This window comes from Gobius niger (genome assembly GCF_951799975.1).
Source record: "Gobius niger genome assembly, chromosome: 2".
Taxonomy (NCBI): Eukaryota; Metazoa; Chordata; class Actinopteri; order Gobiiformes; family Gobiidae; genus Gobius; species Gobius niger.
The window spans coordinates 41,126,809-41,150,627 of NC_136853.1; the positions used below are offsets into that span (position 1 = coordinate 41,126,809).

Genomic DNA, 23,819 nt, shown 5'->3' on the forward strand with positions numbered 1-23,819 from the left:
CGACCAAGCTCTTCCACGTTTTCCCTATTTAAATACGGTTGCGTGAGTAGAACCACGATCCAATTTTAGTTACAAAAAATGAAACATGTTGATTTTCTAAGCGGATAAAAAGGGTGACTATATTGTGAGGCGTAATAACACCTTAGAAGCACTTCGACGTCTGTGCAGTAATATCTTTACTTTCCTGCGCGGACGTCGAAGTGCTCCTAACCATACTTGGATCGTATAACTACTGTGACTGTATTTAAATAGGGAAAACATGGAAGAGGTTATTCGCTTCTAACTTCACCCGTTTGGGGCCATAGGAATATGCTGGGAGAGGCTAAATGCTAACAACATCCTTGGTCTTTGTGCGTGACTGAGCACCATAGATGTAATATAATAAAGATGAGCGGGTTTCATTCAGCCCCATTTATTATAAAGTGTCCCGAGTCGTGTGTGAACCTTAATGGCCGCTCTGTCTCCTCCTACACAGCCTGTTCCATAAAGGGCGGAGCCTCCACAGAGCTCCAGAGCTTGATTGGCAGGATCTGGAGCCACTCAATGTACTGAAAATGCCTCCAAATTTCACCTACCCCAGTGTTGTCACATGGGTCATAGCGATTTTTAGAAAAAGAAAAACTCTTTGGAGCCAGGCTGTTTTTGGGACGTTTGAAGTCCCATTAGAATCAATGCCTCCAAGTGTCTCTTGGCGTCGCCCCTGGCCACAAGGGGGTGGTATTACAGCAATGTCAGCTCCCCACTATAAGGACCATAGAGAAAAGCGTCCCTCGCCCATTGGCACGCACAAAGACCAGACCAGTGTTAATTTTGACAGCATAATTTATTTTAGTTTTAGTCTTTTGACTAAAATGTAATTTAATTTTAGTCAAGATTTAGTCAAAAAAAACTTTTCAATTTTAGTCTAGTTTTAGACGACTAAAATTAAGACTAATTTAGTCGACTTATATTTATAATATTCATTATAATCATATTTAATCGTGGTCCTCGACTTCATGGAGCTGCTCCACATGAACAAAGCTCAGACCTGTTCATTTGGCAGAGAATTTACATGATATGAGGCTTTTTCAGTCAAGTTTGGATGATTTTAGTCTCTCCTTTTCATTTTTATTTAGTCTTATTTTAGTCGACTAAAATATCTGGACATTTTAGTCGTAGTTTTAGTCTCATGAGAAACTTTTAATTTAGTTTTAGTCCAATTTTAGTCGTCAAAAATAACACTTTGACTAAAATTAAGACTAAATACTTTAGTCGACGAAATTAACTTAAATTAAATTAAATTTGGGCATCTCTGCTGAGACTGCTGCCCCGGCGACCCGGCCCCGGATAAAGCGGAAGAAAATGGATGGATGGATGGATGAAATTAACACTGGACCAAACACAGTTACGCATCAACTCGTCCAAGCTCAGGTAAGAACATATCTCAGTGTGGAAACACGGTGGCCTGTTCCTTTAAGCTTGCATTGCATTGCATTGGGAACACTGACATTTCTTATCAAAACAATATCTAAGTATCAACGATTTCCCCTGTTGTGATTATATTGTCTTTTAGCAGCAATGCACAAAGCTCTCTCTCTCCTCTGATGCAGTATCTGGGCCTCTGTCTCCAGCAAATGTTTCAGAGGAAGACACTTTGGAGGTGTTTTGTACTTACATTAAAACGTAAAAATATGATGCCGGAGCACAGGAGTACATTTTCCATTCATTTAACCCATAGATTTTCCAAAAATATGTAACAATAAGAGTTTAAAAGTTAGTCATGAATATAACTTAATAAAAAAAACATGTCCTAACAATTGATTTATTACAAAAAAATTATAATCTATGTGAAAAAAATGTTTGGGAAATGTACTCCGAGAACCAGACGTCCAAGTCACATTCCCTGTAGCTGTGAATGGCTCCTCCTCGTAGCCACGTTTGGTGCAGTTCACAATCAGGATTTGAGTTTAAAAAGGCCAGTGTAGATCCGCGAATTCTCCGCTCTGTCCCAGGGTGGCGTCTGTCTCGAGTAAACTCATGATGACCGCCATCGCCGCCTCGTCACTGCTGAAGGAGCTCAGACCGGGAACCGCCGCGTCGTCCAGGTGAGAGGGCTCGCCTGGGACATACAGGGAAAATTCAATGGCAAAGTAAAACATTCATTGTTTGTGAACAATCCGGGCTTAGCTGGTGGCAGGAAGCTAGATTCCATTGTAGCTGTTGTTATAGTAACGATAAACAAATGTCTAACTGCTGTTGGAAATATCAGATAAACCTTATTTTATCGTCTCAAATGTCATTCTTCTTGTTCTGGCACAACAGGACCACATTTTTTAGTTGTAGTTTTACACATAAATCGCTAGTTTTAGTTCAACCTTATTTCTCTTGATCACCTCCTGCCTCCAATAAAGGCTAGATGTCCCGTACGCACTGCTGGCCAATGGAGGGCGACGTCTGCATACGGCGGCCATCTTGCCACAGGGAGCTCGCTCACTCGTAACATTGTGTTTTATGGTGCATGTACTTTTAAAGAGGGGGTATAATGCTTTTTTCTATCCCATAGCACCAGTCTATTTCACACTACAATGATGACCAAACCTTCTGTTGGTCTGTAAATGCAGTAAATTAGAATAACTGCCTTGTATAAAATTGCTCTCTCAAAATGGCTGTAGTGAATGTCTTGAAATAGGCCTCTGTCTCTTTAAGAACCTCTGAGCCTTTCCGACACGCCCCCTCCACACGCTGTCTGTGGCATCAGTGGGGAGGGGGTTCTGCTGAGGAGCAGTGGTTGGTTACTGGGCTGGTGACGAAAGCTCGGAGGCGTCTCCAGGAGGTGGGGGCGTTCCTAGGAGGACTCAGGCAAACCTACCCCTAAAATGGCCGCCATCAGAGTTTTTACAGATTACTCAAAAATACATGAATGTGCCAAGGCAACACTTCAGGCATGTTTTTAATGAGGGAATGACATAATAACATGATGTAAAGCTTGAAAAAGTCAATTTTGCATAATACCCCCCCTTTAAATAACCATAACTTGCTCGATTTTCAAACGGTTTGGTTTGTTATAAACGTCAGAGATGTAGGTATAACACTGCACACACATGAACATGAACATAATCAACATGTTCCAGCATTCAGAATTAAAGCCACGTTAATAACGTTTGCAAGAAACCAAATCGTTTGTAGTAAAAGTTGGAAAACTGAAAGTTGATGCTACAACACTCTGTGATTAATAAATACCAAGACACCACAACAGTGTTTCCAAAAGGAGTGAAACAGCGCCCCCAATTTGACGCTGGTGGTCAAAAAGTGTACTGCATCCATATTTACCATTGAGAATGAATGGAAGAGAGTTTTAACCCCACGCAGCGCAAAAGTAGGTCACTCTCTGGCGGGCCAACAGAATTGTTTCGGTCGTCCAAATTTGGCCCACGGGCCCCACTTTGGGCACTCCTGCTCTAGCCCATTCCTGTGCGGAGTTATGATTTTTTTAAAGAATGACCAGAATGCTCATTCTAGCCACTAGGGGGCAGTAAATTTAAAAAAAGGAAAGAGTTCCACACGTGTCCAGCAGAGGGCACTCACATAATAAGAGCTCAGGATTTGAACAACACATTATATAGCCACGTCTGCCACGTCTGAATGGACAGTCTGGGCGGCTGTGGCTTCAATACCAGCTTACCACCACCGAGTGTTGGGTGAATGAATAATGACTGCTACTTTGAGGAACTTGTGACACAGGCTTGTAAAGTGCAATACAAGGGTAAACCGTTATTTAAGGGTGGGGGGGGGTATGCAAAATCGACTATTTCAAGCTTTACATCATGTTCTTATGTCATTCCCTCATTAAAAACATGCCTGAAGTGTTGCCTTGGCACATTCACGTATTTTTGAGTCATCTGTACAAACTCTGATGGCGGCCATTTTAGGGATAGGTTTGCCTGAGTCCTCCTAGGAACGTCCCCACCTCCTGGAGACGCCTCCGAGCTTTCGTCACCAGCCGAGTAACCAACCACTGCTCCTCAGCAGAACCCCCTCCCCACTGATGCCACAGACAGCGTGTGGAGGGGGCGTGTCGGAAAGGCTCAGAGGTTCTTAAAGAGACAGAGGCCTATTTCAAGACATTCACTACAGCCATTTTGAGAGAGCAACTTTATACAAGGCAGTTATTCTAATTTACTGCATTTACAGACCAACAGAAGGTTTCGTCATCATTGTAGCGTGATATAGACTGGTGCTGTGTGATTGAAAAAAACATGAAACCCCCTCTTTAATGAAGCTACAGTTAAGTTGGGGCTTTGACCAGATCACAGCTTATTATTACTCATTTATTGGGAAAATTTTCTCTAATATAGAGGCCAGCAAACCCGCCGTATTTCAGCCCGTAACACAAATGACCCCCCTGGTATAAGTACATAATACAACAAACTCAAAACAATAAATAAAACTTTGTCCGGTCGTGGAGTGGCAGAGCTCTACAGATGCTCTACCCCCCCTCACGGGTTTCACAGTTCGTCTTAGGAACCTCGAGCAGGGACGGGGGGCCCTCAGACAGTACAACACCAATACAATACCTGTGCTCTCAGACGACCCGCTGCTGGTTCCTGCCGTCGTCCTAGATTCCGAGCTGCCTCCCGCTTCTTCCCGACTCGATGCCTGGCATGAATAAAAAACATGAATGAATAACACAAGATTTTGCGAAGGGTGGATGAGATCTGGAAAATGGTCAGGGGTAGACAACACTCACGCTCTTGCTTGTGTTTGGAGAGATGAGAGGCAGCTTTTCCTGAAGGAGACTGAACGGACTGGGAGCTCCACTTGACGGAGAAGAGCTTATCCTTAAATTAAGAAGAAAACCGAAAAAAGAAAAGGCCATGAATGACACGTTGAATATGTTTCCTGTAAAGCAACAAACAACTCACCTATATGCGTCAATCAGCTCATTAGCGATTTGTGTCCCAATGCTGCCGGCGTAGATCATTGTTCCGGCTCCCGACGAGAAGCCGGGGATTATGGGTAATTCCATAGACACTTCTGACAAACAACAACACAAATTTAGCGGAATAAAGCGAAATACTGCACAAGCATTTTCTTCTCTCACCAGGAAGTGCGTTAGAGCTGCCTGCCTCCTCTTCTCTGCTGTGACTGCTCCCCCTCCTGGCCAAAAGAAGGAACTCATCACCGGTTGTTCAGTTGTGAATTTAGGATGTTCATTCTTGATCGGTGACTTACGTAACAACTCGATTTAAAGAGACTATAAACTCGATTTCTTTGGTCCAAGGATTGGTGAAGCTAAACCATTCGCTCTGGAGAGACACGTAGGGCCCGTATTTCGTCTTGAACTTGTAACACTGTGTTTGTATCTTCTCTTTGCTCCGGAGAACTGAACAGAGGCAGAACAAAAGACATACAAGGTTTTCAATTCTGTTTATTTTATCTTTATTTTTACAGCACGCGTAAAACCTGTACATTTACAAGTCACACTTAAAGGAATAGGCCACCGTTTTTCCATACTGAGATATGTTCTTACCTTAGCTTTGACGAGTTCTTCAGGACCTGTCTGATCTTCCCCCGTGCCTTCAGTCACGTAAACACAGCACAGACGGCGTTAGCATTTAGCCTCTCCCTCTCTCCTCTATAGCGCCAAAACAGGTCAAGATAGAAGCTACCAAGCTCTTGGCATCCGCACAGTAGAGTGAAGATTACTGTGCGGATTTCGAACTACTCCTGGTATTATTACGCCTTACAATATAGTCCCCCCTTTTATCCGCTTAGAAAATCCACATTGTTTAATTTTGTGTAATTATACTTCTACTACCATATTTAAATAGGGAAAACGTGGAAGAACTTGGTAGCTTCTATCTTGACCTGTTTTGGAGCTATAGAGGAGAGAGGGAGAGGCTAAATGCCAACACTGTCTGCGCTGTGTTTACGTGACTGAAGGCACGGGTGAAGATCAGACAGGTCCTAAAGAACTCGACAAAGCTAAGGTAAGAACATATCTCAGTATGTAAAAACGGTGGCCTATTCCTTTAAACTGTATGAATGTTAAACCAAGACATCCTGCCTCAGTAGCTTTTGAAGGCCAGGCTAAAGAGGTGGGTTTTCAGTCTTGACTTAAATTTTGCTGAAGACTAAAGAAGGGCCTGACAGACTGAGGGGCGATGCCACAGAAAAGGCTCTGACTCCTTTAGATTTGAGGCTTGTTTTAGGAACTGCCAACAGAAGCTGGCCGGCTGACCTCAGAACCCTCGGCGGGGAGTATGGCTCCAACATCCAATAGGATGGGCCTTAAAGGGACTATACGGAGTTTAAAAATGTTAAAATGATGTCTTTTCCTTCCCTACATGTTCCAGCAATGACCTAATGTGTCGAATGAGCCCAGACCTGTTCACCACAACTGCCTCTAAAATCCTGCACTGTCACTCAAAACTTACTTAATATAGAACCTGCAGTTACCGGACCAGTCCCGTCGCCAGAGGTCAGTCTTAAGGAGGGCATATGAAATCCACGGGGGGCACATTTACTATTAAATACATATTTTTCATATGGTATTCACGTAGCCCTGGCGCACACTGATCATTACATTAAACATAATCAACAGCAAATATGACCAGACCAACTACAGCTGTAACATGAGTCCTCGTGGCGGAAACGTCAGTATGTTGCAGGTGGCGTTTCTCCGAGTTGAACCTCCTCATTAACACATCCTTCCACTCAGACTTGAAATTATGAGAGTCAGGTCCTTTTCAAAAGCAGCTGAATGAGCTGGGCCTTGCATCTGTGCAGAATACTGCGCCCATGCAACGAAAACACGTTTCTGAGTGTGGAAAACGACCGGACTCTTGGGCTGTAGAACGAGCGCCTGCACCCCCACACCTTCCCCCCACTCTCCCCACATGATTTTTCCTATCGCTGTTCAATATGACAAATGTGACAAAAACGCATCAAAAATGTGACAAAAATGTGACAAAAATGTGACAAAAATGCAACAAAAATGCAACAAAAACTCAACAAAAATTGGGCAAAAATGTGACAAAAATGTGACAAAAAATGCGACAAAAACTCAACAAAAATGTGACAAAAATGCAACAAAAATGTGACAAAAATGTGACAAAAATTCCAAAAAAAAAAAGAAAAAAAAAGAAAAAGAAAACATACAAAAGGTGACACAACACAGCAACAACACAAAGAAAAAGGTCTGTTTTGTGGGTCTTAGCTTTCAAATGAGGTGCTACACAGCCAAAAAAGGACAGAATGCATTTGGTTTAGGTGGGTGGTAAGAGGTTGAAATATGTATTTGTGGAAGTGCACAATTACGCTAATTTGGGCCAGGCTGGTCAGAGTCCAGGGCTGTTTTTCAGTCCCAGTCCGCCCCTGCTCCTGACCGATGATTATATTGCAGTTTTTAATCATTTTATTGAGCATACTTGTATAACAATATTTCTCAAAATCACCTTGTGGGCCAGAGGTTCTGTGCTAGAGGGCCGGATTTTGCCCCCGGGCCTGACGTTGCCGACCCCTGCTGTATATCCTAGATGTCATGAGAGGAGGTGACCCACACTCACCCGCTCTGTGTTTCTCTGCCAGGTGCTGTAGGTCGTCATGATGGAAATATTCATACCAGGAAGTGCCCAGTACTTCCTGAGGCAGATACCCGGTGATAGTGGTAGCTCTGACAGAGAGAGAAACGAAACATTAGAAAAATGCATTATTCTGACACTGATCGTCAACAACCGATGACAGAGAAACATAAGTATCTTCAGTGGACAGCCATGTACAGTGTTCTACTCTTTCGTATTGTTAAAGGAAACTCACTGTTGGTCGACGAAGACGAACTTCCCGTCGATGGAGCAGCGTGTGACGAACTCGGTGGGTTTAGTGTTGACCTGGTCTTTGCTGGTCTGAGAGGACGTGTGGAGTCTGCAGACAGTGACTAGACAGGACAGAGGGCTGGGCTCCGAGTCTGAGTCCAAGTCCAAGTCCAAGTCTGAGCCGGGCCAGCTGCCCATGTAACCAGTGCAGTGCAGCGTGCAGTATCTGTACGCGTCTGCGGACACAAGGGGGTCAAATACATTCATTCATTCATTTATTAAATCATCAACTAAAAAGAAATAAGCATATCCTTGCTCCTTGACTCTTTAACATCACCAGGGGCGGACTGGCCATATGTCCATTCTGGAAGAGCACAGAAGGGCCACTGGCTCTTGGGCCACCAGTCTAAATTTTCTCCTTAACCTCTTAAATCCCCGCCTTAAAGGAATAGGCCACCGTTTTTACACACTGAGATATGTTCTTACCTGAGCTTTGACGAGTTCTTTAGGACCTGTCTGATCTTCACCCGTGCCTTCAGTCACGTAAACACAACGCAGACGGCGTTAGCATTTAGCCTCTCCCTCTCTCCACTATAGCTCCAAAACAGGTCAAGATAGAAGCTACCGAGCTCTTCCACGTTTTCCCTATTTAAATATGGTTACGTGAAGTGTTACACTACAAAGTATAATTACACAAAATTAAACAATGTGGATTTTCTAAGCGGATAAAAGGGGGAACTATATTGTAAGGCGTAATAATACCAGGAGTAGTTCGAAATCTGCGCAGTAATCTTCATTTTACTGTGCGGATGCCAAATTACTAACCATATTTAAATAGGGAAAACGTGGAAGAGCTTGGTAGCTTCTATCTTGACCTTTTTTGGAGCTATAGTGGAGAGAGGGAGAGGCTAAATGCTAACGCCGTCTGCGCTGTGTTTACGTGACTGAAGGCACGGGGGAAGATCAGACAGGTCCTAAAGAACTCATCAAAGCTAAGGCAAGAACATATCTCAGTGTGTAAAAACGGTGGCCTATTCCTTTAACCGAGCTTCACCCAAATCTAAGAGCTTAAAAGCAAAGCATCAAAATAGCAATGAGTGAGCCAGAAAAGCAACAAAAATGTGACAAAAAAGTGACTAAGACGTGACGAAAACATGAGCAACGAAATAAGCAATGAAAAACCGACAAAAAACTGACGAAAACACAACAAAAAGCCACAAAAAAAGTAATGAAAAACACAACAAAAACATGTTGCAGCAATGTGACTAAAGGGTACAATCACTTTTGTAGGTCTTAGCTTTCAAATGGGGCATTATACTGTTGCTCTCCAGTGGAGAAGCTTTTAGATTTGGGTAAAACCGAACTGGAGGAAATGCACTCGGTTAAGACGGGAGGTAAGAGGTTCACATATGTCTTTGTGGAAGTGCTGCATTTACGCTAATTTGGGCCAGGCTGGTCAGAGCCCAGGGCCCTTTTTCCGCCCCAGTCCGTCCCTGAACATCACATTATACAATGGAATCCCATAATATCAGCGGAAGCTTTCACACAATGTTCATATACTAATCCTGATAGAATCCGGTAAATCTAATATTAAATGGTATAATGAGACACAATTTCAATCCTGCACAAACATAAGTGAACAAAATACCGTAAAAAGTCACTCTTAATTCAACATGGTAACTACTTCTTAACACAACGTACTGAGGGTCTTTTCTGTCCAAAGTTTCGGTAAAGTACTTGGTTCCTTTGCCCTGTGCTGGGGACGGTATGTACCAGGCGGCCCATGAGTTGAGCTCTCTACTAGCCCATTCCTGTGCGGAGTTATGCATTTTTAAAGAAATAACTACAATGCTCACTCCAGCCACGAGGGGGAAGCTTGAATTAAAAAAAAGGAAATTGCTTGTTGCACGGTACGGCTATGCTAGTTCCTCAGACCTGAACTTGTGAGCGCCAGGACTTCCTGTCTGTATTATATTCCTGGAATAATAATCCTATTTTCTAAAGATTATGTTGTGGGCAGTGAGTTCCCGGTAGATGATCATTTACTGTGTGTTCAAATCTCGATGTAGCGAGTTCAGAGGAGACACCGGTGATCATAGAGGATTGATAGTCTGTCTTGAAGCTTAAAGGATCTATATCATGCTATTTTAGCCATTCCAAAGTTAAGTATAGGCATTTATATGATATATTGTACCTCTACCACTATGGAGCACTCATTTTTGTGATAAATATAAGTGTTTTCTGGAGGTATTTTTCAAACCCGGAAGACAAAACGCTTTGATTCAGTTAACTCCGCCCCCTCTCTCCGCGCATACAACTTTACCGTAATATAAATAAACAACAATAAGTGAAGTTACTTCACGATGCAGTTATACGGAGTTGACATCTGCAACACAGCTTCATAAATGGCTAACACACATGCTAATATGCTAACACACAAGCTAACCCGCGTTTGGATTGACTGGTCCATCGCTGTTTACATTATGGGACTCGCGTTGGTTATAAAAGTTAATCCACTTTGGTTCTGGCAAAGGTTCACTAAACATCCATCAGAGACAGTCACAGAAAAACACTATTTTGGTGATAGTCGCTGAATCCCGGAGAAAAAAACAGCTGAGTGGCCTCTTCCTGAAAAGGGTTGAATAAACTCCTCGTCCTCGTAGCCAAACGCGCTTCTTTTTCTCCGTCCGTGACATTATCGTTAGGTAAGAATAAAGAACAGGTGTGTCCAGTTATAACGAGCTCCATCTTCAGCTGCAGCGCAAACATGACTGATCAGACGCTCAGGGATGTGTTTGTTTTGGCCACAGTTGACCTGGAAGCACCTCGGGCACATCCTTTTTATTTTTATTTTTTTTCCTCTTTCATCTCTCTTACGACAGAAATAATGAAAAAGCTGTTTTACAAATTAAAATCAGGCTGTAAGACATTGCATTACAGACGTCGAGCACTTCCGTTCCGCTGTGACGACACAACTGAACACAGTCGTTCACCAGGAGAGGGCGGAGCAGCTGCTCAGAGAGCAGGATTCAGGAGGATTACTGAGAGCTGCGTGAATGAAGCCGCAAACCACTCTGGGTGTTTTTGATAAGGAAATAGCATAACAACATGGCTAAAAGCTCTAAAAAGTAGATTTTGCATGATATAGGACCTTTAAGGCTAACATGCTATTAAAAAAATTGAATAAAAGGCAGTATTTCAAATTGTATAATGCATTAAATTAATGTTAGCCTTTAGCATCAAAACAAACTCACTGATCCCTATACACATAGACGTCTCCACTACGGAAATATTTACACTGTACAGCAACTCGTTAACCTGCAGTAAGTGATCATCTACCAGGAACTCACTGTCCACCACAGAATCTGTAGGAAATACGATAATTCGAACGGGTCTAAGCTAATCTTAATGGAAATTAATACAACCAGGAAGTACTAGCGCCCACAACTTCAGCTCAGAGGAACTAGCGTAGCCAATTCCAGCAGAGGGAACTGACATAATAAGAGATCCGGATATAAACAACACTCTATAGCCACATGGTAAATGGACAGTCTGCCCCAGGGCGGCTGTGGCTAAAATAATAGCTTACCACCACCGAGTGTGGAGTGAATGAATAATGATTACAATGAAACTTGTGACACAGGCTGGTAAAGTGATGAAGCTGATAAAGTGCAAAAGTTCAATCTTGCCTCGGCCCTGAGTGTCCGACACACCTCATTCACTGCAGGGAAGCAAAAAACTGCAGATTTTGAATTCTTGGATCGAGCCTCTTATTGTCTGGAATAGTTCACTGTTTTTACATACTGAGATATGGAGGAGGAGGAGAAGAAGAGGAAGAAGGAAGAGAAGAAGAAGAAGAGGAAGAAGAAGAAGAGGAAGAGAAGAAGAGGGAGGAGAGAGAAGAAGAAAAAGATGGAGGAAACGAAGAGGAAAAAGAAGAGGGAGAGAGAGGAAGAAGAATAGGAAGAGGAAGAGGAGGGAGAAGAAGAGGAGGAGGAGAAGAAGAGGAGGAGGAGAAGAAGAAGAGAAGAAGAAGAGGAGGGAAAAGGAGAGCGAGGAAGAAAAAGAGGAGGAGGAGCAGACGAGGAGGAAGAAGTGGAAGAGGAAGTAGAAGAAAAAGAGAAGAAGAAGAGGGAGGAGAGGGGCGAAGAGGAAGAAGAAGAAGAGGGAGAGAGAGGAAGAGGAAAAGTGGAAGAAGAGGAAGAGGAGGGAGAAGAGGAGGAGGAGGAGGAGAAGAAGAAGAGGAGGGAAAAGGAGAGCGAGGAAGAAGAAGAAGAGGAGGAAGGAGAAGAGGAGGAAGGAGAAGAGGGGAAGGAGAGAGAGGAAGAAAAAGATGAAGAGGAAACGAAGAGGAAAAAGAAGAGGGAGAGAGAGGAAGAAGAATAGGAAGAGGAAGAGGAGGGAGAAGAAGAGGAGAAGAAGAAGAGGAGGAGGAGGAGGAGAAGAAGAGAAGAAGAAGAGGGAAAAGGAGAGCGAAGAAGAAGAAGAGGAGGAAGGAGAAGAGGGGGAGGAGGAGAAGAAGAAGAGGAGGAGCAGACGAAGAGGAAGAAGAAGAAGAAGAAGAGGAAAAAGAAGAAGAAGAAGAAGAGAGAGGAAGAAGAAGAGAGAGAGAGAGGAAGAAGAATAGGAAGAGGAAGAAGTGGAAGAAGAGGAGGAGAAGAGGAAGAGAAGAAGAGGAGGGAAAAGGAGAGTGAGGAAGAAAAAGAGGAGGAGGAGCAGACGAAGAGGAAGAAGAAGAGGAGGAAGGAGAGAGAGGAAGAAGAAGAGGAGGAAGGAGAAGAGGGGAAGGAGAGAGAGGTAGAAGAAGAAGAAGAAGAAGCAGCTCAGGTAAGAGTTGTTGTTTTACACAGTTAAGTCAATATTTCCTCTTTAATTAACACCAATAAAAACACACTTTATTGGAGTTTTTGTTTGTCGACCCAGGCAATACACTTCCAATGTATTTTGGCCCCAGGGGGATTTCCTGAGAGACCCCTGGTTTATACTGTGTCAGTGGGTGTACAGTGGGTGGCACTCTTGTTCTTTGTCCACACACTTTCACGTGACATTAACTGGGACCGTCCCACTTCAGAGCGTCTTACACAACTCTGTAACACTGACCCACTTCCTCCTGCCTGACTCAGGGCGATAAAGACGAAATGAAATTGCGGCTGCATTGGTGGGTCAAGAAGTTCGGCTTGATATTATACAAAGTAGATGAAGACGCACAGAGTGAAATAAACACTTTCAATTCACAGTACTTTATAGTATAGGAAGTAACGCCAGACAGTGTTGTTGTTACTGCTGCTTCTTCTCTTTTGCCAAGACATTTGTAGACCTGCTTTATCCAGAAATAGGTCGAATTGGTGGTAAATTTGAATCAACTTCTCGTACATCCTCCATTATTCTAGAAGTTTAAACGAAAAGACCGACAGGAAAGTGTGTCGAAATAGATTTGTAAAACATTTTCTGACTCCTCTCTGTGCTCTTGGGGCAGGTTCGCACTGACCCAGTGGCTTTAAGTGGGATTAGAGAAGGTCACAATGTTTCCTGCACTAGAGACTGTTCTGGGCCAAAATACTGCGTCTTTTTGCGGAGATGCGGAAACGAGACACTGAAGTAGGACACTCTGGTAGATCTCTCTCATTCAGTGTTTCAGTTGTCTCTTATCAACGTGGGAAAGCAATAGTTGGAGGAGCCAGAAGAAGAAGAAGAAGAAGAAGAAGAAGAAGAAGAAGAGGGAGAAGAAGAGGGAGAAAAAGAGGAAGAAGAGGAGGAGGAGGGAGGAAGAAGTAGAAGAGGAGGAGATGAAGAGGAAGACGCAGAGAGAGGAAGAAGAAGGAGAAAAGGGAGAAGGTGAGACAGAAAGAAGAAGGAAGAGAAAACGAAGAAGAGGAGAAGGAGAAGAGGAAGAGGGTAGAGAATGAAGAGAAGAAGAAGAAGAAGAAGAAGAAGAGGAGGAGGGAAAAGGAGAGAGAGGAAGAAGAAGAGGAGGAAGGAGAGAGAGGGAGAAGGAGAAGGAAGAGAAGAACAAGAAGAAGATGAAGGAGAGAAAGGAAGAAGAAGAGGAAGAGGAAGAAGTGTAAGAAGAGAATGAGGTGGGAGGAGAAGAAGAAGAAGAGGGGGAAGGAGAGAGAGGAAGAAGGAGAAGGAAGAGAAGAAGCAGAAGTAGAGGGAGAAGAAGAGGAAGAGGAGGAGAAAAAGAAGAGAAGGAAGAAAAAGGAGAAGAAGTGGAAGAAGAAGAAGAAGAAGAAGGAGGAGAAGAAGAAGAAGGAGGAGAAGAAGAGGAAGAAGAGGAAGAAGAAGAGGAAGAAGAGGAAGAAGAAGAAGAAGGAGAAGAAGAAGAAGAAGAAGAAGAAGAAGGAGGAGAAGAAGAGGAAGAAGAAGAGGAAGAAGAAGAGGAAGAAGAAGAAGAAGAAGAAGAAGAAGAAGAAGAAGAAGAAGAAGAAGAAGAAGAAGAAGAAGGAGAAGAAGGAGAAGAAGAAGAGACTGGTATTAGTCCTATAGGGTGAACTCTAACCATCTCAGTGGTATTGAATATAACAAAATATCATCAGATAGTCGTGGTCGTTTTATTGATTTTTGTGTAGCCCAGTATCACAAAATCAATCTCAACAAACTTGAGAAAAGTACGATGCTACTTTTCAAAGCAATTATGTAGTACGTAGTAATGGAATAGTACTTTCTATTCCATTTGTATATGTGAAGTGAAGGAGCTCACCTTTCTTCTTGGACGTGAGTAGCGGGAGCTTGTCGCTGTGTTTGGCTGAGACTCTGCTGTGCTTCATCCGACAGAAGAAGGACCTGCGGGCGCCTGTGGACATGAGGGAGGCTCTGGCCGACGCTTCGGGCTGCGGCGAGGCGGAGGCTGCGGAGGGACACCAGTACAATATTCACACAGGAGTTATATCCACGAACACGACGGCCAACGCGCTCTCAGATGATGAGGAATGGAGAAAGATTTACTTGCAGAATCTATGAGGCTTTGGCGCGGAAAGGTTTCGGAGGAGGCCAGCTGCTCCTTCACCTTCTGGATGTCTTTGTGGTGGATGAGGTCGAACAGGCTCTGCCCCGTCAGCTCCAACTGTGGGATACACAAATACAATCATCTGAGGAGTTCTCTTTAAAGGAAAAGGCCATGGTAGGGCTGCTCGATTATTGAAAAAATAATAATCACGATTATTTTTGTCATAATTGAAATCACGATTATTCAAACGATTATTTGTTGCCTTTTAAAAAGTCTTTATTTCATTTATTATTATTAATAAAAAAAACTATGCTGAATATTTTCTGTTTTCTGAACAGTCATAAAAGTACAAATGATTTGAAAAGTTTGCCTCGATTGAGGAGAGGTCTCTGTTTCACACCTGCCCCCTGCTGGCCAGCCCTCACACCTGCACAAGCAAACTGAGCAGCACGGCCTGATGACATCATCACACAGCGCTGTTTGTTTTTATGTCAGGCAAAAGCATGAGCCATGGCACGTGAAATGCGAAGGGAAAATAATCCCAGCGCCATGAAATAATGCAAGTCTGCTTTGCAAAAAAATTATAATAATAAATTGAAAAAAACCTTTTTTTTCTGATTATGCTAATTTTGTAGCCGTTTAGTGTAATAATCGATTAATTGCACAGCCCTAGGCCAAGGCAAAATATGGACGCTTGTATTCCTTCACAATATTGATTCCAAAATAGCTACTCTAACCAGGTTTGTGTCTGCATTTCTAGACCAATGCCGGCTGGCTGCTCTACTTTATGACCACGACACTGGGGGCCGCCATTGCTGCAGTACCTCCATATCGCCACTAGTGCCCCATTGAAAAGCATTGGACTTTAGACACATTAAAAACAACTTTAACGCCTGGTTTCTATTTTTTCAACACTAGACTAGGCTAGATATTCCTCCTGTGATAACGCTGGGTTAGTCACAATTAAAGAAACCAGGCTGGTTTTCGTAAGAAGAATTGTGGAAATCTTGTACTTAATGAGGGTCAGACTGTCAGCATTGGAGCAGCGCGAGCTACACGTCACGCAAGGGCCGAGTCTACAGTGAAGATCCCGCCCTTATGCCCTTTTTAGGAACATGCTTCGTCAGAGCTGGGGAGGAGGAGTCTGTAAATCCGCCATGACTTCCCCCTCGACCGTGGTCATTGTGGTAAACGGGGAGGGGTGAGCAGAAGCTGTCCATTATATATACAGTCTATGTTCTAGACTTTATGACTCAAGGTTGGTCTTTTATTCTGGTTTAGACATGATTAAGTCAAATGTTGTTGTACTGAGAGCCTTTTCAGACCCAGTTTAGACCTGATTTTATCTTGATGGTTAAAAACTAAATCACAGTGCTGTCTTTGTGTGAGAAGGGGACATACCCTCGTCATTGGTGCATCACGGAGGCACAAAACATTTGAAGAATGTATTAGAAATGGAAGAAAGTCATATGTTTAATGGGTTTTGGGCCATTTCTTTTATAGGCACTTGAGCGGGATTAGCCACAGATACCTGGCAATCCTGACTCAGACCTCTCCAGACTAGAGGTAAGGCTGCGGCACATGCTGTATGTCTCCCTTTCACCCTGTCCAATAAAGCTTACAGGCCTAAAAAAAATAATACACAAAGAAATACCCATGAAAAAACATTACTAACTTGGCTGAAGTTGAGCACTTTGGAAACAGACTCTGAGATGAAGAGGATTTTTGCACGATCACACGTCACCACCAACAAAAACCCATCTGCGGCCTGAGGAGACACAAAGGAGACGATGGAAGAGAGACTGAAGCAAAGGTTTACGAAAATACAAATGTTAATACAAATGTAGCAAAGGTCTGGCCTCTCCGTCCGATTTCAGCTGCATTGTGGGCCCGTTTAACCTCTTAACCCCCACCTGAACCGAGCACGTTTGGCTTTACCCCAATCTGAAAGCTTAACGAAAAAAGCGACAAAAATGCAATGAAAAAAACGCCAAAAACGTGACGAAAACGAGCGTCAAAAACTCAACAAAAAGGTACAAAAAACAATGAAAGAGCAACAAAAAACACCAAAAACATGATAAACGAAAACATGACAAAAACGCGGTGAAAACAAAGTTGCAATCAGTTTTGTAGGTCTTTAAAATGTCGAGAAGCTTTCAGATTTGGGTAAAGCCAAACTTGAGAATTAACTCATTGACTGCCAATGACGTCTGTAGACATCAATTGAAATCCGAACGTTGATTGCCAATGGCATCTATAGACGTCAATTAGGTTTTTCAATGGGAACAGCTGCAGAAAAGACTTGAGCATGTCTGGTGTTAAAATCTTAGTTGTGCTGCATAATGCCATCTAGAATGAAGTGTCCTTGCTGGGACGACGTTTGTCTTATACATTTCGTCAGTGTCTCTGAATGTCTTAGGTCAATCTGACCTGTTACACCATTGGGCATTCCATAATCGTATGATCATTGTGCTGTCTTTGTGCATAAATACTGTGAGTTGTGAACAGTTCTTCAGAGCATCTTGTATCCAGGTACTTGGTGTGTCTCCATATGCATATGTTAAATAAACCCGCACGCTTGATTCATGACAACTTCTCTTCGTTTTTTATTTAATATGGTCTCAATGTTTACCATAACAAGTACAAAAACAAACTTTTTTTTAGATGAAAGAAGAGTCTAATCTTTCTTTTGGTGGGTTTCGTGTTGACATAGACCTAAATTTTCTGTGGGTCTTGAAAAAACAGTCAAAATCCTGAAAAACCTCTGGCAGTGGGGAGCTCTCTGATTTGAAAATGGCTGGCAGTCAATGAGTTAATGTTGATTCAACCTAGTGTATTCAAACTCCAATTAGTTTTACATATTAGATCCCCTGTAATGTCTCTGAGGCCCCGGACCCCACTTTAGGGAACCAACGATGTGCAGCACAGGTGAAGAGTGTAAAGCAGTGGTACCCTGAGCAGGAGGCGTCTGAGGTCGTCATGAGGCAGGATGGGAGGCTTTGAGGTGCTCTGCATCAAGGCGCCGCTCGTTCCGGCTACAAACACAATAATGCAGCTTATTTATTAAAAGGTGCATTATGCAAGCACTCACTTATTAAAGGAACAAGCCACATACTGAGATATGTGCTCTCAGTCACACAAAACAACCAAAGATGTTGTTAGCATTTGGCTTCTCCCAGTATATTCCTATAGCTCCAAACGGGGTGAAGTTAGAAGCGACCAAGCTCTACCAAGCTCTTCCACAGGAGAGGAGGAGAGAGGAGGAGAGAGGAGGAGAGAGGAGAGAGAGGAGGAGAGAGGAGGAGAGGAGAGGTGGAGAGAGGAGAGAGGAGAGAGAGGAGGAGAGAGGAGGAGAGAGGAGAGAGGTGGAGAGAGGAGAGAGAGGAGAGGTGGAGAGAGGAGAGAGAGGTGGAGAGAGGAGAGAGAGGAGGAGAGAGGAGGAGAGGAGAGGTGGAGAGAGGAGAGAGGAGAGAGAGGAGGAGAGAGGAGGAGAGAGGAGAGAGGTGGAGAGAGGAGAGAGAGGAGAGGTGGAGAGAGGAGAGAGGAGAGAGAGGTGGAGAGAGGAGAGAGAGGAGGAGAGAGGAGGAGAGAGGAGGAGAGAGGAGAGAGGTGGAGAGAGGAGAGAGAGGAGGAGAGAGGAGGAGAGAGGAGGAGAGAGGAGAGAGAGGTGGAGAGAGGAGAGAGAGGAGGAGAGAGGAGGAGAGAGGAGGAGAGAGGAGAGAGGTGGAGAGAGGAGAGAGAGGAGAGGTGGAGAGAGGAGGAGAGAGGAGGAGAGGAGAGGTGGAGAGAGGAGAGAGGAGAGAGAGGAGGAGAGAGGAGAGAGAGGAGGAGAGAGGAGGAGAGAGGTGGAGAGAGTAGAGAGGTGGAGCGAGGAGAGAGAGGAGAGGTGGAGAGAGGAGAGAGAGGAGGAGAGAGGAGGAGAGAGGTGGAGAGAGGAGAGAGAGGAGAGGTGGAGAGAGGAGAGAGAGGAGGAGAGAGGAGAGGTAGAGAGAGGAGGAGAGAGGAGAGAGGTGGAGAGAGGAGAGAGGTGGAGAGAGGAGAGAGGTGGAGAGAGGAGAGAGGTGGAGAGAGGAGAGAGGTGGAGAGAGGAGGAGAGAGGAGGAGAGAGGAGAGAGGTGGAGAGAGGAGAGAGGTGGAGAGAGGAGGAGAGAGGAGAGGTGGAGAGAGGAGGAGAGAGGAGGAGAGAGGAGAGAGAGGAGAGGTGGAGAGAGGAGAGAGAGGAGGAGAGAGGAGGAGAGAGGAGGAGAGAGGAGGAGAGAGGAGAGAGAGGAGAGGTGGAGAGAGGAGAGAGAGGAGGAGAGAGGAGGAGAGAGGAGGAGAGAGGAGAGAGAGGAGAGGTGGAGAGAGGAGAGAGAGGAGAGAGGAGAGAGGAGAGAGGAGGAGAGAGGAGGAGAGAGGAGGAGAGAGGAGAGAGAGGAGAGGTGGAGAGAGGTGGAGAGAGGAGAGAGAGGAGAGGTGGAGAGAGGAGAGAGAGGAGGAGAGAGGAGGAGAGAGGAGGAGAGAGGAGAGAGAGGAGAGGTGGAGAGAGGAGAGAGAGGAGAGAGGAGAGAGGTGGAGAGAGGAGAGAGAGGAGAGGTGGAGAGAGGAGAGAGAGGAGGAGAGAGGAGGAGAGAGGAGAGAGAGGAGAGGTGGAGAGAGGAGAGAGAGGAGAGAGGTGGAGAGAGGAGAGAGGTGGAGAGAGGAGGAGAGAGGAGGAGAGAGGAGAGAGAGGAGAGGTGGAGAGAGGAGAGAGAGGAGGAGAGAGGAGGAGAGAGGAGGAGAGAGGTGGAGAGAGGAGAGAGGTGGAGAGAGGTGGAGAGAGGTGGAGAGAGGAGAGGTGGAGAGAGGAGAGAGAGGAGGAGAGAGGAGGAGAGAGGAGGAGAGAGGTGGAGAGAGTAGAGAGGTGGAGCGAGGAGAGGTGGAGAGAGGAGAGAGAGGAGGAGAGAGGAGGAGAGAGGTGGAGAGAGGAGAGAGGTGGAGCGAGGAGAGAGGTGGAGAGAGGAGAGGTGGAGAGAGGAGAGGTGGAGACAGGAAAGAGGTGGAGAGAGGAGAGACGAGGAGAGAGGAGAGACGAGGTGAGACGAGGAGAGAGGTGGAGAGAGGTGGAGAGAGGAAAGAGGTGGAGAGAGGTGGAGAGAGGAGAGGTGGAGAGAGGAGAGACGAGGAGAGAGGTGGACAGGTGGAGAGAGGAAAGAGGTGGAGAGAGGTGGAGAGAGGAAAGAGGTGGAGAGAGGTGGAGAGAGGAGAGAAGGGGTGAGAGGTGGAGAGGTGGAGAGAGGAAAGAGGTGGAGAGAGGAAAGAGGTGGAGAGAGGAGAGAGGTGGAGAGAGGAGAGGTGGAGAGAGGAGAGGTGGAGAGAGGAGAGACGAGGAGAGAGGTGGAGAGAGGTGGAGAGGTGGAGAGAGGAGAGGTGCAGAGAGGAGAGACGAGGTGAGAGGTGGAGAGAGGAGAGGTGCGGAGAGGAGAGACGAGGTGAGAGGTGGAGAGACGAGGAGAGAGGAGAGGTGAGGAGAGGAGAGATGAGGAGAGAGGTGGAGAGAGGAGAGGTGGAGAGAGAAGAGGTGAGGAGAGAGGTGGAGAGACGAGGAGAGAGGAGAGGTGGAGAGAGGAAGGATGAGGAGAGAGGTGGAGAGAGGAGAGGTGGAGAGAAGAGGAGAGACGAGGAGAGAGGTGGAGAGAGGTGGAGAGAAGAGGAGAGACGAGGAGAGAGGTGGAGAGAGGAGAGGTGGAGAGAAGAGGAGAGAGGAGTTAATCAGAAAGGAGAGTGTTTGATAAAACACTAATTATAAAAAATCTGTGATTTTCATCCAAACTAGCCTCTGTTTAGTTTAGTAGAATTAAACTGTTTTCACCTACGAAGAGCTTGGATTCTCGTCTTTTAAACCATAGCATGTATCCACAGCTATAACATAGAATACACTGTGGTGCTACAAATATCATGAAAAATGGTCTGGCTTTTGGCACTCAACAGCTAAATCCCCAAAACAGGGCAGCAGTGACAACACATCACACCTATGAACTCAATATGCAAGACAACAGTGGCTGAATTACGCCACCTTCCACAAACTGTGGTGCCTAATCCACGTTGCCCCCGGTGACCGCACTGACCCACGATGGCGTGTTACCTCTGAGCGTTTTGAGGTGCTGCACGGCCTTCCTGAGCACAGTGAGTTTGTCGAGTTTCCGCGGCAGGGGCTGACAGGACGGGATCATGGTGGACAGCTCGTCGATCAGGTTGTTCATTTTATCTCTGCGTCGCTTCTCGATCTGGCTGTGCGGCTCCCTGCGCAAAGAAAAAAAAATCACTCTTTCAATACTGCAGCTGCTCTCGACAAGACTTTCAATGGAGGCGAGGAAACAGACACATTTAGAGATCGATATAGGAAAGAGCTCGACAAGGTGGAGCTCATGACGTTAAATAGACAAATTTTAATAATGGATTGAGGCAGATTTAAAAGGATGGTTATGTTTTGCTGCCGTATTATTTACAAAGATTTGCTCAGGGAGGAATTTTTGAATACGATAATTATTAGTGAAAATATCTGTTAAAAAAAATTGACTTTCTCCAATGACAATGACTCAAACACCTTACCGTAAAAGTGTATTATGTTAACCTCTTGAATCAAGCAACTTTTCTCCAGTTTTAGCTTGACCCAAATCTGCACAAACCTCTTGGAAAAAGCTTCTAAATAGCAACGAAAATGAGACGTAAACGAGGATGAAAACAAAAATGAAAAAGTGAAGTAAAAGTGGCAAGAAAGTTGTTGGAAAAGAAGGAAAACGATCCATTAAGATGTAGGTCATAGCTTTTAAATGATGCGCTACACTGGCCTAGAGCCTCCAGTCGAGAAGCTTTTAGATTTGTGTAAAGCTGAACTGGAGAAAATGCACTCAGTTAAGGCGGGGGTTAAGAGGTTAAAGTAACAGGCCACTGTTTTCCATACTGAGATATGTTCATACCTGAGCTTAGACGAGTTGATGTGTACCTGTCTGGTCTTTGTGTGCGCGCTCAGTCACGCAAATGTTGTTAGCATTTAGTATCTCCTAGCATATTCATAGCTCTCCAAACGGGGGTGAAGTTAGAACAGGGGTGCCCAAAGTGGGGCCCGCTGAAACAATTCTGTACCTACTTTTGCGCTGCGTGGTTAATACTAACTCTCTTCCATTCATTCTCAAAGCTAAATATGGATGCAGTACACTTTTTGAACACCAGTGTCAAATTGGGGGCGCTGTTTCACTCCTTTCGCACTGTTGTGGTGTTTTGGTATTTATCAATTACAGAGCGTTGTAGTATCAACTTTCACAGTTTTCCAACTTTTATTGCAAAGGTTGTTGACATCGACAACAGTATATGTTAAAAATTTACTTATAAAAGAATTGATGCTGAACTGACACTTTCAAAATAATCTAATGTGGCATTTTCTTTGAGTTAACGAATGAGGTTAAGTTACTGTAGGTGCTGTAGATGCAGGTGTTGTTTTTTTGCACTAAATTGCTACAATTGTTGATTTTGTTTTACTAAAATTAGGCTTAGTCACCATTTGTTTTAATATAGCATGTTATTTGCATAAATAGAAACAAATGCAAATGTAGGCTGACGAAATAAAAAGTAATTAAAATAAAGTAACTATACAATTTGGAGTTACATGTGTTTCGTGCTTGACATCGCCGTGTTTGGCCCGTGACTCACAGGCACTTTTTAATTTTGGCCCGTGGAGACTAAAAGTTTGGGCACCCCTGAGTTAGAAGCTATGTGCATAAAAAGTGCATAAAAGCTAAGTGGCTAAAAAGAGGGACTATATTGTAAGGCGTAATAACACCTTGGGAGCACTTCGACGTCTGCGCAGAGTTCCATAGGAGTGAAGATATTACTGCGCAGACGTCGAAGTGCTGCTAAGGTGTTATTACGCCTCACAATATAGTTCCCCTTTTTATCCGCTTAGAAAATCGACATGTTTCATTTTGTGTAACTTCACCCCAGTTTGGAGCTATACCTTTGCTGGGAGAGGCTAAATGCTAAAAAAACAAAGACCAGACAGATACACTTCAACTCGTCTAAGCTCAGGTAAGAACATATCTCAGTATGGAAAAAGGGTGGCCTGTTCCTGTGAAGAGTCAAATAATTGCAAGTGTGAAAATAGTTCAAACCTGAAGCATTTCATCTTCACCTGCTGGTCCTCTCCCTCTGACCTGAAAATTGAAACGGCTTTTATTGGAAATGATTTTAATACAAATGGTGTGAATCAAAGCTGTGATTATATATTACCTGCCGAGCTCCTCGTCCATAAGGAGGTCATCGCTGTCCCTGTGGGTTAGAATAAAACACGCACATTAGCTTCCCCTTAAGCTTTACTCTGGATAGGTCTGAACAGGGTGAGTTACGCGTAAGACCTGAGGTGGCAGTAGCGAGCAAAGAAAGGACAACTTTGATTTTTGTCCCTTTAACCCCTTAACCCCCACCTGAACTGAGCACATATTCTCCAGTTTGGCTTTACCCAAATCTAAAAACTTCTCAATGCCTATAGAGTTCAGTTACCATGGAGATCGGCCACCTTTGCAGCTGTTAGCATAGCCTACATTTCCATTGGCTAACATTAGCTAAAAAAAAAAGCATAAAAAGTGGAGAAAAAAGCTGTGGAACAACTCCATTAACTGCTGGTAAAAACATCTAACTCACTGTGGTGTCCAAGTGTTTTAATGTGAACAATAACTCCAGTGTTTTAACTTTTAAAATCTCCATTAGTTTATTAATGCTGCTAATCCCATAATGCTTAGCGATATGTGTGACGCTTAATAACTGATCCTAACGTTTTTGTCACATTGTCACCGCGTTTCTATCACATTTTTGAAGCGTTCATTTGTCATGTTTCTCTCTCTTTTTTATTGTTGTGTTTTCGTAGGTTTTTTTGGGGTTTTTTTGTTGCTTTTTCATCGCTTTTTCTCCAGTGTTAAATTTGTCGACTAAAATATTTAGTCTTAATTTTAGTCAAAGTGATATTTTTGACGACTAAAATTGGACTAAAACTAAATTAAAAGTTTCTCTTGAGACTAAAATCATCCAAACTTCTATTGACCGTCTGAAAGAGCCTCATATAATGTAAA

General features: G+C 44.2%; 1 protein-coding gene across 1 annotated transcript; it reads right to left on the reverse strand.

Annotated features, from left to right (window-relative positions):
* Positions 1–1,814: 1,814 nt before the first annotated feature.
* LOC306960123 (basic helix-loop-helix ARNT-like protein 1) lies at positions 1,815–23,017 on the reverse strand. The gene is made up of 15 exons (XM_079552455.1): positions 22,984–23,017; positions 22,866–22,907; positions 20,843–21,000; positions 17,692–17,774; positions 16,415–16,507; positions 14,739–14,856; positions 14,494–14,640; positions 7,798–8,029; positions 7,548–7,654; positions 5,212–5,362; positions 5,081–5,136; positions 4,902–5,013; positions 4,727–4,817; positions 4,554–4,635; positions 1,815–2,098 (listed from the first exon to the last, which is right to left on the reverse strand). The coding sequence occupies exons 1-15, from the start codon at positions 23,001–23,003 to the stop codon at positions 1,947–1,949; spliced, it is 1,644 nt and encodes a 547-aa protein (XP_079408581.1). The 5' UTR covers positions 23,004–23,017; the 3' UTR covers positions 1,815–1,946.
* Positions 23,018–23,819: the final 802 nt, after the last annotated feature.